This window comes from Lithobates pipiens, unplaced genomic scaffold (genome assembly GCF_037356315.1).
Source record: "Lithobates pipiens isolate NorthernLeopardFrog02 unplaced genomic scaffold, aLitPip1_a1.2 Scaffold_111, whole genome shotgun sequence".
In the NCBI taxonomy this organism is placed as follows: domain Eukaryota; kingdom Metazoa; phylum Chordata; class Amphibia; order Anura; family Ranidae; genus Lithobates; species Lithobates pipiens.
The window spans coordinates 141,163-159,949 of record NW_027507698.1 but is presented as its reverse complement, the minus strand read 5'-3'; the positions used below and the strand labels follow the sequence as shown (position 1 = coordinate 159,949).

The following is an 18,787-nucleotide window of genomic DNA, read 5'->3' as shown; positions in this document are numbered from 1 at the left end:
AGACGTCATCTCACCCTCAACCCTACAGATAGACGGGGATGTGACTGGATTATCTGGTACTATGAGAAATCTCCTGGAGACTGGGAGGAAATAGCTCAACACTGGAATTGTGATCCGTCTGATCTCAGATATTTCCCCAATACAAGGATATCAGAGAATGGAAGTCTGATCATATCCAATGTGACTCCGGAGAATGATGGGAGATACAATGTGGATATATACAACTCTGCAGGACTCCCCATACAGGAAGATGATTACACCGTCCATGTAGAAGGTAAATCCAGATGAGATTGTACAGCGCTGTGTATGGGGGTCACATGACTGAAGAAAATGGGTGTCATGTTAGTGGGGGATTTAGTGTTGGGGGAGGGGTGCACACAGACACAATCTATCTCCTCCAGTCTCCAGGAAGATGTCTGCACACCTGATTATAGGTAAGGATGGGGGAGGGGCATGCTGTGTATATATTGGACTGATCAATGGAAATGATTGTCTCTCTCAGTTCCAGTATCGGTTCCGCTCCTCCATGTCTCATGTCTCCGGAATGGCAGCGCTGAGATCTCCTGCAGGGTGGAGGAGGGGACTAAGCCGAATATCCGTCTATCTGTGATTGGAGGATCCCAGGAGAGATATTCCACATTCGCCAATAACATTACAGCCATTGTGGGGTCCCCGGGGCCCTGGAACATCACCTGTACTGTGGAGAATGGGGTCAGCCGGTCGGAGGAGAGCAGAGCCGGGGTCACCTGTCCAGGTGAGGAGAGATCGGGGGATGGGCACAGAGCAGGTGGGAGGGGCCGGAAGCAGATAAACACAGAGCTCTGCCTACTGACTGAATAGAGAATATGAAATATATACAGTAATTATAGATTGATCTTACATGTTTTATTTTTAGTCCTGACCATAATAAAAATACATTATAACATTATTTACAATCATAGCGGCACATCAAATTCCTCTCCCTACAGTCCAAAGTTTTACATTTTTGTATGAATTTCCATTCCCATTCCAGTCTTTTGGAATGATTAGGGATCAGCTTCAGGTTCGGGTCAAACATGAGACTCCCCCAAATCCAGTCTATGGGATGTTCAGTGAAGGACAGGAGAACAAAGTGGGCAGATTTCTCCACTTCTCCCCCCAATCCTCCGCCCGGCATTTAGCGGTGATATCACTAATGTCAGTAAATGACAGATCCCTGCCGGCTTCATTCTGTGTGTAACAATCCACCGAGGACTCCGAGTGACATCACTGACATGATGAGGTCATCACCCCTACATGGTCTATGACATCACTGACACAAGGAGGTCATGACTCCTACATGGTCTATGACATCACTGACACAATGAGGTCATCACCCCTACATGGTCTATGACATCACTGACACAATGAGGTCATCACCCCTACATGGTCTATGACATCACTGACACAAGGAGGTCATGACCCCTACATGGTCTATGACATCACTGACACAATGAGGTCATGACCCCTACATGGTCTATGACATCACTGACACAATGAGGTCATGACCCCTACATGGTCTATGACATCACTGACACAATGAGGTCATCACCCCTATGTGGTCTATGACATCACTGACACAATGAGGTCATGATCGCTATATGGTCCATGACATCACCCAGGTTCCCTGATGCCGTTGTTTACATTTAGCACCACACTAGAATAATAAATGGGAAGGAGACAAAGCAGTCTCTATTGTTCTCACGGTTTTACAGGTACCCCATCCCTTCATGTATGACACTGAAATATAATGAATTCCTAACAAAATGCAAACTAATGGCACTTTCAAGGCACCACACCACAGATTACAATTCACATTTTTTTTTACTACAAACATATTAAAAAATTTTAAAGACAAAAAATATCCTTGACACATAAATATAAATGATATAGACACGTGCACTGCTGAAAAATTATTATTATTATTTTTTTTTTTTAACGGGTCATTTTGTTATGAACGCAGTTCATAAATTGGAAAATTCATAAATTTGAAAATCTGAAAATAAGAAAGAAAATCCAAAAATTTGAAAGAATAACTAACTAATAATAACTAACTATTAAATTCTAGGTATTGGAATTTCCTTTCACATTTAGCAGTGAACATAACGAATACGAATTTATCGGATTATCCGAAATAACGAATGACGTATCTAAATAAATGGAACAGAACAAATTAATAATAAATAATAACAATAATAATAAAAAATTCTAATTATTAGTATTATTAATCCATTACATTCCATTCGTTTAGATATGACATTCATTATTTTGAATAATTTTGTATTCGTTACGTTCACTAACAGCCACATTTGATAGGAAATTCCAATACCTATAATTTATTAGTTAGTAATAGTTAAGTTATTATTAGTTATTATTTCATATTTTCTAATTTTCAAATTTACGAATATTTGTAAAAATTTGTGTAGCACTGACCCCCAAAGGAGCTGCTGGTTTTATTGGGCTTACCGTTACCTTCTTGACCTCATGTGTGTCTAGGGGTTTCCCGAGGTAGATGGCCCAAAGAATAGTAGAAACTGACACTGGATCCTCTTTTTCAGGATATTTATTTGAAAAGACAAGTAACAGCTTCTCAATGAAGGGTAGAGGGTTAGGAAGGGAGTTCAGGTACTTTTTGAAATTGCAAAGAATAGGAAGTCTTTCACAATAGAAATCCAGAGAATTGTTTCACAACTGGATTGTCACAGCCACCGGATAGATCTCCTCTCACCAGGCCTAGCAGCCAATAGTGTTTAAGTAAAGCAAAAGTATCTGCCACAGACTTGAATGTAACTGAGGGACGTAGGTAAATTTAGAGAACTATCATACGGTACCAGTATCTTGCAGCCGGTCCGGCAATACCGTATGAGTGTAGATCCACTTAGTGTCCTTCAACTGAGCCTCCAGGCTCCTTCTGAGAAGCCAGCCTTATGCATGGCCTTCTCCCAAAGAGTCCTCCCCTGGGTGCTTCTCCAGTTGCTGGGCCTCTCCACAGATGAGACGGCACCGGACCACCTTTGAATACTCACCAGGTCAGTGATTCTTGTAGTCAGAGGACCAGTATGACACCCAGGTAACTGGTACTTTAAGAAGGAGAGGGTCACCTTGGCAGCCTCCATATTCCTATAGGACCATTGTGATAAGTCTCACTTTCCATGTCATTACTCTGACCAATCATATCCTGGAATTCTGTTCCTCCAGTCCCCCTCTCTGACATGGCTGTGACCTCCTCCTGTCTCCCGGATGGGAGCGCAGAGGCCGAATGTTCGGTGAAAGGATCAGATCCACGTTATTCCTGGAGTTTGGATGGAAGATCCGTCTCCTCACACCGCCGGGTAACTCTTCCTCCTCCAGTCTCCGAAACCCTCCACTGTGATGTCACCAATCAGATCAATAATCTAAGAAGATCCATCAACATCTCCTGTCCAGGTGAGTGGGAGACCGAGACCTCTCTGGAGTTTATATATCATCCTAACACTGACACAATACCGGCTCATTCACACCAGCAGACCAGATTATAACACCGCCAATGGTGTGTGATGGGAACAAAACCGGGCATTGCTCTGATTACAACACATTGTACTCTTTCATTTTCTTGTTACTTGACTGGTGTAGTGCTGAGATGTTCGGTGCCCAGCTATATAACCAAAACAAAACCACCCCATTAAAATAATAATTTAACCTATTAAATTTACTTAAACACATGACACCTTCTGGATTAAATGACAAACAAAGACCCCTTTATTAAATCCCAACCAGAACTGTATCAAAAATAACTTTTATTAACTTATATATATATACAAATGTAGCGCTGGTATTTTTAATAGCAGTGCTATTATTTTTGTAAATTTAAGTTTGTCTGAAGCTGCAGTTTGCAAAAAATAAACAGATAGGGATATCAAAAACACTTAGTGGTAAAAGTGGATATCCTGGGGTAAATCTTGATAAAGGGTGCCAGCGTCCATAATGAATGTATACAAGACGTAAAGATATAGGGGACTTATGGACTTTACAGGCACCAGTAGAAAACAAAATAATTCATTAATAAATTTTATTTATACAAATGACATACAAAAATGCATTAAAAACCAGGAATAGAAAAGTACATTTGTCAATGTGACCACTTTCAGCAAAAGATGTAATAAGTGAATATCATATAATACAACCACTTGGCTCAATACCCATCAGTATTATATTACAGACTGTTGGTGATATGCTGTTGTGGGTCACATGCCCGACATGTTTCGTGTCGGATCGGCGCTTCTTCTGGGGCTCAGTAGATTTGATTCGTAAAAGCAGAGAAAAACATAACATGAATTAAAAAGAACACACAAAAATATATGGGTTGTAAACTGGTAATGTCAATTTGAGTATTGCCAGGGAGAAAGCTCGAGCGTGCACCATATAGATAGTCAGACATGAGCCCAGTGGGGACACACAACCATATAGTGTCAAGATATAGATGAAGATCAAATTACCCTTTAAATTGAAGGATCGCGGCCAATTATATAGAATGTACAGATCTCGAAGCAGATTAATGAATATAACCGCCAACAGCTGGAAAAAATATATACTGTAAGTATGGAAAGGATTTTATATATATAAATATATGTCAACCTATGTAGTCTATTTCCTTTTTAGAATAATAAGCCAGTATCAATACTATCAAATACGGTAGGGAGGTTCACCAGAATATAGTTTTCCATTGCAATAGATAGGGTAAAAGGTAAAATGAAGCGCATAAGAGGGATAATATATATCAAAATCTATATATGCACAGCTCCACGGAGAAACACAAAGGAAAGGCAGACAAATATGTCCATGTTAGAGAATCCAAGCTGAATTAGCCCAGCTATATAACCATAACAAAACCACAACATTAAAATAATAACTTAAAGAGGAAGTTATCCCTGATGGGTTTACTTCCTCTTTGTCTCCCTGCAAAGGTAAAGCATAATGTGCTACTATGCATGCCGCTAACGGCGATAGTGCGCCTGCACATCACTGTCTACTGCGCATGCGCCGTAGATAGCTGTCACTGTCTTTTAGTAAATATCTCCTAAACCGTATAGGTTTAGGAGATATTTCTTGGACCTACAGGTAAGCCTTAATCTAGGCTCACCTGTAGGTAAAAGTGGTTTGTAAGGGTTTACAACCACTTTATCTTACTAAATCTAATTAAACACATGACACCTTCTGGATTAAATGGCCAACAAAGACCCCTTTATTAAATCCCAACCAGAACTGTATCAAAAATAACTTTTATTAATATATATATATATATATATATATATATATATATATATATATATATATCAAATATTTCAAACAACATACCTCCTTCTTGAACCTTCAGCTTGATGACCGATAGTCCAATTACCAATTAGGGAAAGGTACCCATCCCGAGATAGGTCCCAACCCATACCACACCAGAAACGTAATTTATTTAGTTACTCCCGAAATTCGTTTTTATTTATTTCGTTTTTCGTTCAAAAATTGCATTCGTCCGAAAATCCACATGAATTACGGTCAAATCTGTCTTTGAAGGCTTATGGTGTCTGTCGAATGTATAAAGAAGATTGGACGGAGCTAGTATATAGCATACTTTAGAACCCCTGTTAAAGTCTATGGGACTCCAACATTAAAAATCTAAAGTGCTAATTTTAAAGACTAATTTGCAAGTTAATGTCCTAAAAAGTGTTTGGGGACCTGGGTCCTGCCCCAGGGGACATGTATCAATGCAAAAAAAAGTTTTAAAAACGGCCGTTTTTTCAGGAGCAGTGATTTTAATAATGATTAAAGTGAAACAATAAAAGTGTAATATTCCTTTAAATTTCGTAGTGGGGGGTTGTCTATAGTATGCCTGTGAAGGGGCGCATGTTTCTGGTGCTTAGAACTGTCCCTGCACAAAGTGTCATTTATGCAGGAAAAAAAGTCCTTTAAAATCACTCGCAGCTATTATGAATTGTCGGCTCCGTAATACAGAGAACACTCATTGAAGGTCATTGATAAAAAAAATAAATAAATAAATAAATAAAAAAAGCGTGGGGGTCCCCCAAATTCAATTACCAGGCCCTTCAGGTCTGGTATGGATATTAAGGGGAACCCCGCGTCAAATTAAAAAAAAAAATTGACGTGGGGGTCCCCCTAAAAATCCTTACCAGACCCTTTATCCGAGCACGCAACCTGGCAGGCTGCAGGAAAAGAGGGGGGATGAGAGAGCGGCCCCCCCTCCCTCCTGAACCGTACCAGGCCACATGCCCTCAACATTGGGAGGATGCTTTGGGGGTCTGTGACCCCTCAAAGCACCTTGTTCCTATGTTGATGAGGACAAGGGCCTCATCCCCACAACCGTGGCCGGTGGTTGTGGAGGTCTGCGGGCGGGGGGCTTATCTGAATCTGGAAGCCCCCTTTAACAAGGGGACCCCCAGATCCCACCCCCCCCGTTTGAAATGGTAAGGGGGTACAAAAGTACCTCTACCATTTCACAAAGAAAGTGTAAAAAATAGTTAAATAAAACAAACACACTTTTGAAAAATTCCTTTATTAAAAATAAAAAAAATAAAAAAAAGATTCCAGCGGCGGTAATCCACTCTTGCTATCCAGTGACGGACGGTCATCTCTCCAGCAATGGCTCATCTCATCCAGCGCAGCGAATACATCCTTCTTCTGTCTCCGCAGAGGAGACACTGCAGGGATTGCGGCGGCCTGACATTTCTTATATACGGAGGGCGGGGCCACCCGTCACCTGACCCCGCCCCCCTCTGACGCAAGGGGAAACCCGGGGTTCCCTGTGACGTATGGGTGACCCCACCCCCCTCTGATGTAACGGAAACCTGCCTGTGTTACATCAGAGGGGTGCGGGGTCACCCATACGTCACAGGGAACCCTGGGTTTCCCATTGCGTCAGAGGGGGGCGGGGTCAGGTGACAGGTGGCCCCGCCCTCCGTATATAAGAAACGTCAGGCCGCCGGAATCCTTGCAGTGTCTCCTCTGCGGAGACGGAAGAAGGATGTATTCGCTGCGCTGGATGAGATGAGCCATCGCTGGAGAGATGACCGTCCGTCTCTGGATAGCAAGAGTGGATTACCGCCGCTGGAATATTTCTTTTATTTTTTTTATTTTTAATAAAGGAATTTTTCAAAAGTGTGTTTGTTTTATTTAACTATTTTTTACACTTTCTTTGTGAAATGGTAGGGGTACTTTTGTACCCCCTTACCATTTCAAACGGGGGGGGGGGGCGGGATCTGGGGGTCCCCTTGTTAAAGGGGGCTTCCAGATTCTGATAAGCCCCCCGCCCGCAGACCTCCACAACCACCGGCCATGGTTGTGGGGATGAGGCCCTTGTCCTCATCAACATGGTGCTTTGAGGGGTCACAGACCCCCAAAGCATCCTCCCAATGTTGAGGGCATGTGGCCTGGTACGGTTCAGGAGGGAGGGGGGCCGCTCTCTCGTCCCCCCCTCTTTTCCTGCGGCCTGCCAGGTTGCGTGCTCGGATAAAGGGTCTGGTATGGATTTTTAGGGGGAACCCCACGTCAAAATTTTTCTTAAATTTGAGGCAGGGTTCCCCTTAATATCCATACCAGACCTGAAGGGCCTGGTAATTGAATTTGGGGGACCCCCACGCTTTATTTATTTATTTATTTATTTTTTAATCAATGACTTTCAATGAGTGTTCTCTGTATTACGGAGCCGACAATTCATAATAGCTGCGAGTGATTGTAAAGGACTTTTTTTTCCTGCATAAATGACACTTTGTGCAGGGACAGTTCTAAGCACCAGAAACATGCGCCCCTTCACAGGCATACTATAGACACCCCCCCCCCCCTACGAAATTTAAAGGAATATTACACTTTTATTGTTTCACTTTAATCATTATTAAAATCACTGCTCCCAAAAAAACGGCCGTTTTTAAAACTTTTTTTGCATTGATCCATGTCCCCTGGGGCAGGACCCGGGTCCCCAAACACTTTTTAGGACATTAACTTGCAGAATCTTTTCTCTCTGTCGAATATTTTCTCTATATAATCTTGGACTAATAGAGGTAAGGTTAGGCACATTCGACCACAGGTTCTATAGACAGATTGTTATTGTCAGAGTCATGTTGAATCTCCTATTCTATATCGAACTGTTGTAACAATGAAAACGAAAATAAAGCATTTATTTATGTCGGATCTTTCGTTTTTCGGATTTTGTGCTTTCGTTATCGTTTGTCAAAACGAAAACGAAAATTGCTGAAATTCGGACGAAAACGAATGCATATGTCTAATATCTACCACCACCATTCTGACCTTCAGGAACCAGAGACCCCTGCCACAGATGCCCACCAGTGATCCCTTACACATGGGTGACCCGCCACAGTCGCAAAGCTTGCTGGAGACCTTCCTGGAGCCCCAGGAACCACATATCTATTCCCACCTCTGACAGGTGAACCCCATCTCCCCTCAAATAAATGCCATTGTTCCCCTCTAATTCCAGATGCCAGGCCACCATCCCTCCGTTCCTGACCACAAACTTCGCCACAGCCTTGTTGACCTTTATCCTTGTTTTATTGATGCGGCCCACTGACAGGGCCCCCCGCCATGTTGCCTTCCTGATGATATCCGACCAAACTATGGCCGTATCAGGAAAGGCCAATCAGAGTCGAAGGATATACAACTTGACGTCACTAATCTGCTCCCTTGAAGTCCGAAGGCAAAGGTCGTTGCCCCCCAACATGTAATAATAACACATCCGGTGGCCTGTCCAAGTGAGCGTACCATTGTATTTCCAGGATAACTATGGACCATAGCATACCCGGAATGACAATCCACCTCACCCTGGCCTCTTCCCTGGAGAAACCCAACTGACGGCCCTCTGGTCTGACCAATGCACTCCTTTCCCCCCAATGTACATAGGAATGGCCCAGGATCCACATCAGACAGGTAGGGGCTGAAAAGAAAGAAAAACACAGAAACATAGACCCAGAGGACAATCACCATCACACACCCGTCATGCAAGTACCCAGAAAAGAAAGCCCTTGGCACACAAAACATACACATGACAAACACCATATAGGACTTGTGACGGATCCGATCCCACACTCCGATTGAGTGCTTCCGTCAGTACATCCCGCTTCCTCCAATCTGACTATCAGAGAGATATATTATCATAGCTGCACTGTATACAAGTCTAGCTGAAAATAGCTTGTAGAATCTTGAATGCCTTTATTGGACAGAACCCAGTGCCTTTTATACACATTTTACACAAGGGGTAGATAACAAGGTAGGGCTGCTCATGGATACTCCCCCCTCCCCTATAGCAACAACTTAAAAAACAATTACACAATTAACATGTTAATTAAGACAGCACTTAAGACAGCCTAGGTGACCAGATAGTCCGTATCCGGAGGTCAGTGTGATTAGCTCTTTTAAGGATTGTGTATTGTTCAAAATTAACATTCAAGAGAACAGTCTCACAAAAATGTAACAAAAGAAAGATTAATATATCAATACCAAAAAAACAGGGGGAATTTGGACAGAAAAGGGTCCTTGCAGCCAGTGTCCGCGACAGGACTCTCCCTACCCTTTCTCCCCCTACAGGAAATGGGGTGGACATACATACAAACTGAAATGATGAGACTCCCATCGCCCAATCCGCTGTAGTATTTTATCACTCAAACCCCAGCATGATGCCTCCGTTGCTGCCCCAATTCTGAAAGAATGGGACGCATAGTCACCAACTGATAACCCCCCATTTCCAAGCACTTCTTGAAGATCACCACAAACTGATATTGTGACAACGGCAAACCAGTTTCATGAATCAACAAAGGACCACTACCAGGAGGCCGTAAAACCGACCACTCCCGTATAACCTTGACTGGGCATACTGCCAGGCCAGGCACACTCCCCAAAATTACCTTGATCCCTTTTCCCAACTGATCCATCTTGGACTTGCGTACCAGCATACATTGCATACATGCAGTTGAGGGGTGGGCAATGCCTCCAACACCTATGATTTGTTGTCAGCTTTGATAGCTTTCAGGCAGGATAGCTTGAGTGGTTTTGGACTTGCATCACCCCTACCTAGGGAGGAACCCTGAACACTGGCAACCAACCCTTCACCACTGACCACACCATAGAATAAGTCCTAATATAAAATACAGTTTTTATGCAGAGGGACAGAGATAAAAAACCTAGAGACCCAACATTCAGTAGAAGAGGTCATACAAGTACATAATGTGAGGAGGACACCAGAATGAGCTGCTTCATAATCTCACAATTTATAATTGTGAGACCTTATATTTTCCCCCCAATAAATCTACCAGGACATTAGTAGATGAAGATGTAGATAAAGCCCAATTCCAGCTAAGACTTTTTATAAACTATTATAACAGAGATAAGAAGAGTTAGAACTTCTGGCAGTTTTTTATTGCTGTCTTACTCCATATTGGGAGGATTTCTATTCACTTCCTGTGTGGTCACCATGATAGGAAATGAGGGGAAATCTCCCCAATGGATAATAAGGAGGACACCAACAAAGGAGAATTTTATTATGAAGATATATTTTTACAGTATTGCCAAAACCAATATTGTTCAAGGTAAAGACAAACAAACTACAAGTATAATATACTCTCATATAAAGTTCCGTGGTGGGGACAGGGAGCCAGTGGTAGAAACTATAAGGGTTGCTGCAGTCGCACTTGTGACTTGGCCCTGGTGTTCTGCCGCTGTGGGGGGTCCAAGACCCAGAATCTCTAACTGCACCCCTGGCTGTCTGTTTAACATGCGGAGGGAGCGAAGAGCAGGAGGAATAGCTGATGTAGTTAAATAATTAGTTCTGGTTTAACAGTTTCTGGTATGCCCTTAAATGTGATATTATTCCTCTGGAGCGATCCTCTAAATCAGCCACTATCACTTGGAAGAAACGGATTTCTTCAGTGTGATGGTCATAGGCATCCGCCATTTTGTTATAAACTGAGCTATGTTCTGTCACCACTCTTTCCAGGTCGGTCGTGCATTCCTCTACCCGATCATTTCTTTTTCTAAGGTAGATATAGAGGAGCGCAGTTCATTATGAAAGTCTCTTTGCAGAGAAAGCAGAATGAACTTTAGTGTGTGCTCAGATGCTGGCTGGTCACTGGCAGGGAGGGCTGCTAGGCAGTCTGAGGGATTTCCTCAGGGTTTGTGCATATCTGGACATCCCAGTGCTGCTTCTTAAGCAGTGGTTCCTTAGCAGGGGGCAGTGCAGCCAGCTTAACTCTATCTGAAGGTGATTGCTGGGGAGAGGTTGGCTCTGATGTGAGATTTTCCATGGGTTCTGAATTGTCTGCAGGTCCCTGCATGATGCCTGTGTCCTATGAGGGATCACAAGGCGCCGCACCGTCGCCATCTTTGGATGATTGCATGGCCGGCTGTGGGAAATATTCGGTGAGGTGGCGCAGCTTGTGGAGGCTGAGGCATTTCCTCTTGGACATACCATCCAGTCGCTGAGGATGAGGGCTCCCCTCCGGTGCATCAGGGAGAGGGAGCTGCTGCTGGTAAGTCCTGGGAGCAGCTGTTTGTCCCAGAGCTCAGCAGAGCTGGGTGGTTAAGCAGCCATCTTGCTCCATGGCTGGCCACGCCCCCCAGGAAGGAGTAGATTTTTATTGGCTGCTGGTCCCCTCCTGTAGAGATCAATTAAAGTCTAGGAACCCCAATTACACAATTGGCCCCTTTAGTATCTTGCAATAAAAGTTTCTGCAGCAAAGATATTTCAGGAATTCTGTGACTTTTTATGACTGTAATGGATTGGGGTGGACGGGGTATTACAGGGGAAATCATATTTCATTATAGTACAATGTTACAGATCTCCCCATCTCTGTGTCTCTCAGTTCCGGTATCAGATCCAGTTCTGGATGTGAGGTGTCTCCAGAATGGCAGCGCTGAGATCTCCTGCTGGGTGGAGAACGGGACTGACCCCTCCATCTACCTGACTGTGAGTGGAGGATTGGAGGTATATAATGTCACCAGCTCAGAGCGGACAGTCCGTGTCACTGTGCCTCCTGTGTCACCACCCCATTCCTGGAATATCAGATGTTCAGCAAAGAACAACATAAGTGAGAGATCCACCAATCAGACACAAGACGCTTGTCCAGGTGAGTGACGTGTGACCTTTCCCTTCCCTTTAGAAAGGCCCGGAGTGAAAAGAAAGAATGCACTAGACGTAGGGCCTGCATGATAGGGGTTAAAAGGGACTTGTTAGGACCTAGTTAAGGGCACAGGATAGGTCAGTAGTTGTAGGGGGCAGGCTTTGAGCGGGGAGGAGTTATATTTTTACAGGAAAGGGAGGGCTTTGGTTAGCAAAAGAAAGTGAAGGAGCAACTTCCCACCCTCCCGCCCTGTATAAGGTGTTTTGGAACCGATTATGGACTCTGGGGGTCTTTCTAAGTAAGATGGGTTGATGGCGGGGTGCAAGGTCCTTTTTAGGTTATCTGGGCACCAAAAGGTATGGTGTAGGGACCCGTCTGAGGCACGGCTTCCAGGTGGTGGATGTGTACCTGCTAGTTGTCTCTGAGTTGGTTTTTGCGGCTGGAGGCCGGTGAAGTGACTGGTGGGTACTGTCCTGGTTTTTTATGCCTATTAGGACCTTGCATCCTTTGCTCTTTAAATAGTCTGGTCTGATTTGTTATGTAATTAATGTTAATTATTGTTTATTTATATTTGTTAATAAAAAGGCTGCTATGGTCAATTTACTCCAATTGGTGTAGTGTTGTCATTAAGGGAAAAGGTGTTTTTTTTTTTTTTGTTTTGTTTTTTTAGTATAGCAGTAACAAGACATATTTAATACCATAGTCATGGATTTGAGTCATAGTTCCTGGGAAAATGGCCCAATACATTGATTGCTATTTATAAATATACACAGTACATATATACCAGGGATATTCAATTAGCGGACCTCCAGCTGTTGCAAAACTACAAGTCCCATGAGGCATAGTAAGACTCTGACAGCCACAAGCATGACACCCAGAGGCAGAGGCATGATGGGAGTTGTAGTTTTGCAACAGCTGGAGGTCCGCTAATTGCATATCCCTGATATATACTAATACCTCCCAACTTTTTGAGATGGGAATATTACCCAGCAAAAGTATGTGGCCTTAGGATACACCCCCTGTCACACCCCCTTAAAGTAGAAGTCTACAAAAAAAATTATTAGTTAAACCCACAAGTGTTTTTTTTTACCACTACTATTCCTTTATATTGGCTTTTAGAATTTACAAATGCAGCAATTTAGAATTTGGATGAAAGGTTTATCTCTGGGAAACACTTTTTTAAATAATACATTTTATATACAATGATACAGATTAGACCAAAATGAGGGACAAATGAGGGGGACAGAGGGACACTCCCTCCAAATCAGGGACACTGATATTGGCTGACAGCCAATAATGGGCAGTGGAGGTATCCCCCTGCCCCACAGCATGCCCATTGCATACATGCAGTTGTGGGGTGGGCAATGCCTCCAACACCTATGATTTGTTGTCAGCTTTGATAGCTTTCAGGCAGGATAGCTTGGATGGTTTTGGACTTGTGTCACCCCTACCTAGGAGGGAACCCTGGACACTGGCAACCAACCCTTCACCACTGACCACACCACAGAACAAGTCCTAATACAAAATACAGTTTTTATGCAAAGGGACAAAGATAAAAAACCTAAACAGAGACCCAACATTCAGTAGAAGAGGTCATACAAGTACATAATGTGAGGAGGACACCAGAATGAGCTGCTTCATAATCTCACAATTTATAATTGTGAGACCTTCTAATTTTCCCCCAATAAATCTACCAGGACATTTGTAGATGAAGCCCAATTCTATCTAAGACTTTTTATAAACTATTATAACAGAGATAAGAAGAGTTAGAACTTATGGCAGTTTTTTAGCTGTCTTGTTCCATATTGGGAGGATTTCTATTCACTTCTTGTGTGGTCACCATGATAGGAAATGAGTGGAAATCTCCCCAATGGGTAATAAGGAGGACACCAGCAAAGGAGAATTTTATTATGAAGATATATTTTTACAGTATTGCGAAAACCAAATATTGATCAAGGTAAAGACAAACAAACTATAAGTATACTATACTCTCCTATCAAGTTCCATGGTGGGGACAGGGAGCCAGTGGTAGAAACGATAAGGGTCGCTGCAGTCACACTTGTGACTGGGCCCTGACGTTCTGATGCTGTGGAGGGGGTCCAAGACCCGGCATCTCTCCCTGCACCCCTGGCTGTCTGTTTAACATGTGGGGGAGCGAAGAGCAGGAGGAATAGCTGATGTAGGCAAGTAATTCGTTCTGGAGGTTTAACAGTTTCTGGTATGCTCTTAAATGTAATATTATTCCTCGTGGAGCGATCCTCTAAATCAGCCACTATCACTTGGAGGAATCAGATTTCTTCAGTGTGATGGTCATAGGCATCCGCCATTTTGTTATAAACTGAGCTATGTTCTGTCACCACTTTTTCCAGGTCGGTCGTGCATTCCTCTACTCGATCATTTATTTTTTGTAAGGTAGATATAGAGGAGCGTAGTTCATTATGAAAGTCTCTTTGCAGAGAAAGCAGAATGAGCTTTAGTGTGTGCTCAGACGCTGGCTGGTCACTGGCAGGGAGGGCTGCTAGGCAGTCTGAGGGATTTCCTCAGGGTTTGTGCGTGTCTGGACATCCCAGTGCTGCTTCTTAATCAGAGGTTCCTTAGCAGGGGAAAGTGCTGGGACAGTGCAGCCTGCTCACCTCTATCTGAAGGTGATTGCTGGGGAGAGGTAGGCTCTGATGTGAGATTTTCCATGGGCTATGAGTTGTCTGCAGGTCCCTGCATGACGCCTGTGTCCTATGAGGGATCACAAGGTGCCACACCGGCGCCATCTTTGGATGATTGCATGGCCGGCTGTGGGAAATAGTCAGTGAGGTGGCGCAGCTTGTGGAGGCTGAGGTATTTCTTCTTGGACATACCATCCAGTCTCTGAGGATGAGGGCTCCCCTCCGGTGCATCAGAGAGAGGGAGCTGCTGCTGGTAAGTCCTGGGAGCAGCTGTTTGTCCCGGGGCTGAGCAGAGCTGGGTGGTTAAGCAGCCATCTTGCTCCATGGCTGGCCACGTCCCCCAGGAAGGAGTAGATTTTTATTGGCTGCTGGTCTCCTCCTTTAGAGATCAACCAAAGCCTAGGAATCCCAATTACACAATTGGCCCCTTTAGGATCTTGCAATAAAAGTTTCTGCAGCAAAGATATTTCAGGAATTCTGTGACTTTTTATGACTGTAATGGATTGGGGTGGACGGGGTATTACAGGGGAAATCCTATTTCATTATAGTACAATGTTACAGATCTCCCCATCTCTGTGTCTCTTAGTTCCGGTATCAGATCCAGTCCTGGATGTGAGGTGTCTCCAGAATGGCAGCGCTGAGATCTCCTGCTGGGTGGAGAACGGGACTGACCCCTCCATCTACCTGACTGTGAGTGGAGGATTGGAGGTATATAATGTCACCAGCTCAGAGCGGACAGTCCGTGTCACTGTGCCTCCTGTGTCACCACCCGATTTCTGGAATATCAGATGTTCAGCAAAGAACAACATAAGTGAGAGATCCACCAATCAGACACAAGACGCTTGTCCAGGTGAGTGATGTGTGTCATTTCCCTTCCCTTTAGAAAGGCCCGGAGTGAAAAGAAAGAATGCACTAGACGTAGGGCCTGCATGACAGGGGTTAAAAGGGGCTTGTTAGGACCTAGTTAAGGGCACATGATAGGCCAGTAGTTGTAGGGGGCAGGCTTTGAGCGGGGAGGAGAATAAGTTATATTTTTACAGGAAGGGGAGGGCTTTGATTAGCAAAAGAAAGTGAAGGAGCAACTTCCCAACTTCCCGCATCCTTAATCATGTGGTTTATATTTTTACATTCTTAGCTGTGCTTCATATAAAGTCCCAACTTTTCTTTTAGATATTGTATATACATTAGGGATGGAGGCAGATGAGCGTATCCATTCATTGCCTCATACAAAGTCCCAAATCCCTCTTTCCCCCCTTTTCTGATGACATGATTCAGGGATGGAAGCACATTAGCTAAGGTAGCATACAGTCTATTAATTGTATTAACTATATTGAGGTTTCACTATTGCAGGGAGACTTTTGCTGGACATTTTGGATTTTTTGCTATTAGTTTTGTGTTTTGTTTTGTGGACTCCTGGGTTCTGCCTCCTCAGGAGCTGCGATGTTTGGTATGGCCCCTCCCTCTGCCTCCCCCCCTTGGTTGAGGTGGTGGGCGGTGCCACCCACACATCAACGCCACGCCCCTGGCGTCACATGATGCTGGGCATCCACGTGCGGCATTGTCACGGCACCGCGCGCTGTTGTGCTTGTTTGTCTATCAGGTTTTGACATGAGGGAGGACTTTGAGCGCCAACTGTTGAGTGACACTGTGCGCCCGGGTAGTGGCTCCGCCTTCCGTCCCTCTGTTTCATAACGCAGCGTGGCGTTGGCGGCACACTGCGGTTATCCTTAGCCATTGGGACTGCATGCTGGTGGAGCACACACCTCGCTTTGATTTTGAGATACACACACACACACCGCCTCCCATGATCTCCTTTCGAGATCTAAGGTAAATATACATTCTTATTTTTTCATTAATTTTTTATTTCTCCTCACATTCGTTTGGGCTGTCACACTATAGCCCTCACTTGGCTTGGGCAGGTTCTGCCCAAGAACGGCCCGTTTTTTGCACTTAAACATAATCACACTTTTACATTTCATTTTTATTGATTTTTTTTACTTTTTATTATTTCTTACAGTACATCTTATGGTACTTGTACACATAGAGCATCATTTATTCTCTTATCTTATTACCAACTGTGAATCACAACGTCACTATCACTCCACATGCTGCATCCCCGGGCCTTGATGTGGCCGTGTTTATGTTGCCTCAGCTCCCGTGGGAGGTATGACTTCCCCATGGCGTCCGCAACCTCTAATACTATTACCTTATTACTAGCCTGTATTCTCTGGTAAGAGTGGTATACGTTATGTATACACTTGTACTTTTACTTTTGTTTTCCTCGGTGTCCAGTGATTGTTCACCCTGTTAACCCTTTATATTATTTTATTATTATAGATGATTATGTATGCGACTGCTCCTGATGAATGGGACTCCCCCACGAAACGCGTAGAGCCCTAGCCTTATGCTACATCTATTAATCACGTAATCTTGAGATGCCGCAATAAGTGATATCAATGTATTTTTTGCTAATGTTTATCAATTGATTATTATTGCTATGGTTGTGTTTATGAATCAGCATAATCGCCTTACCGTGCTACCAGGATTTTACTATTTATAGACTGGTTTTGAATTATGTTATTAACCTAATCATGCTGTTCATGAACTAGTATAAACTAATATAATTGTACTATCATGTATCAAAATTATTTTACTTATAGATTGGTTATCAATTGTTATTATCATGTATAACAAATTATTAAAAAATTATGAATTTTATTATTTTATTTATTATTGATTTTTTTTTTATTTATTGTATATGCATTTTGGCATCCTTAATCATGTGGTTTCTATTTTTACATTCTTAGCTGAGCTTCATATAAAGTCCCAACGTTTCTTTTAGATATTGTATTAGCAAAAGTATGTGGCCATAGGACACACCCCCTGTCACACCCCCTTAAAGGAGAATTATACAAAAAAAATGATTAGTTAAACCCACAAGTGCTTTTTTTTTACCACAACTATTCCTTTATATTGGCTTTTGGAATTTACAAATGCAGCAATTCAGAATTTGGATGAAAGGTTTAGCTCTGGGAAACATGTTTTTAAATAATACATTTTATATACCATTATACAGATTAGACCAAAATGAGGGACAAATAAGGGGGACAGAGGGACACTCCCTCCAAATCAGGGACAGTTGGGAGCTATGTATACTTCATTCATTTCTGCTTTTGTTTTTTCTACTTTTCTAATCTTCCCATAATGTGATTTCCTGGACCTCCCCATGTCAACCTATTATGGGTCAGCACTGCCCCCTCTGACCCCCACCTTTTTCCTATCCCATAAAGGGCGGCTGTCTGCCCACACCAGTGTTCTTTTTTCGTCCTCACTCCGTACACCTTTTAAAGTTTATTTATTTATTTTGTATTTATTTTTTCACCATCCATCCTGTTCGGGTTCAGCCTCTCCCGTATCAGAAGACCCCCCCCCCAGAGAGGCAGTAAATCTCCTGAGGAGTGTGGGTTCCCTTGGTGCTGGGATAAAAAGGTGCAGTATAAATGACTGTGTATAACTGGCAAAGGTCACTGGCAGTATAAATGACTGTATATACCTTCGTTAGGCAGGTGTTGGCACTCTCTCCTTCCATGTTTTGTGTGTTCAGGCAGTGATTTGGCTCGCTGGGTCTTGTAATTCACCACCTCAACATGTATTCCTTTCAGGAAGCTCAGTTGAGCAGGTGAGGTCAGAGGTGGCTTCCTCTTGGATTACTTAGCAAACACCAGAATGCTCACTTCTGATTAGGGATGAGCTTGATGTTCGCACGTTCGGCGAATACCAAATGTTATGGGCCATTCACACCAAATTCATGTGGCGCTCACAGCCCACAGTGCACTGCGTCATCGCAGCGCATTGCTGGCTCATGATTGGCCAAGCATGCACTGTGACCCGCAATGCTTGGCCAATCACAGCGGTGGCAGCGAGTAGAGCCATGATTGGCCACAGGCAGGATGCCTGTGGCCAATCATAGCTCAGGCTGTGTAGTACACGCCCCACACTATA

General features: G+C 43.5%; 1 protein-coding gene across 1 annotated transcript; it reads left to right on the top strand.

Moving 5' to 3' along the window:
* The first annotated feature begins 483 nt into the window (after positions 1–483).
* LOC143961331 (uncharacterized) lies at positions 484–17,414 on the top strand. Its single transcript, XM_077470592.1, has 5 exons — positions 484–754; positions 3,217–3,444; positions 11,868–12,131; positions 15,372–15,635; positions 17,123–17,414. The coding sequence occupies exons 2-5, from the start codon at positions 3,231–3,233 to the stop codon at positions 17,146–17,148; spliced, it is 768 nt and encodes a 255-aa protein (XP_077326718.1). The 5' UTR covers positions 484–754; positions 3,217–3,230; the 3' UTR covers positions 17,149–17,414.
* The last annotated feature ends 1,373 nt before the right edge of the window (positions 17,415–18,787 follow it).

What these genes read in the sequence shown, in the direction of transcription:
- LOC143961331 (XM_077470592.1), top strand. Translation starts at nt 3,231, where the DNA reads ATGGCTGTGACCTCCTCCTGTCTCCCGGATGGGAGCGCAGAGGCCGAA. An exon ending in CATCAACATCTCCTGTCCAG is followed by an intron (nt 3,445 to 11,867) that starts GTGAGTGGGAGA and finishes TGTGTCTCTCAG; the next exon opens with TTCCGGTATCAGATCCAGTT. An exon ending in GACACAAGACGCTTGTCCAG is followed by an intron (nt 15,636 to 17,122) that starts GTGAGTGATGTG and finishes TTATTATTATAG; the next exon opens with ATGATTATGTATGCGACTGC.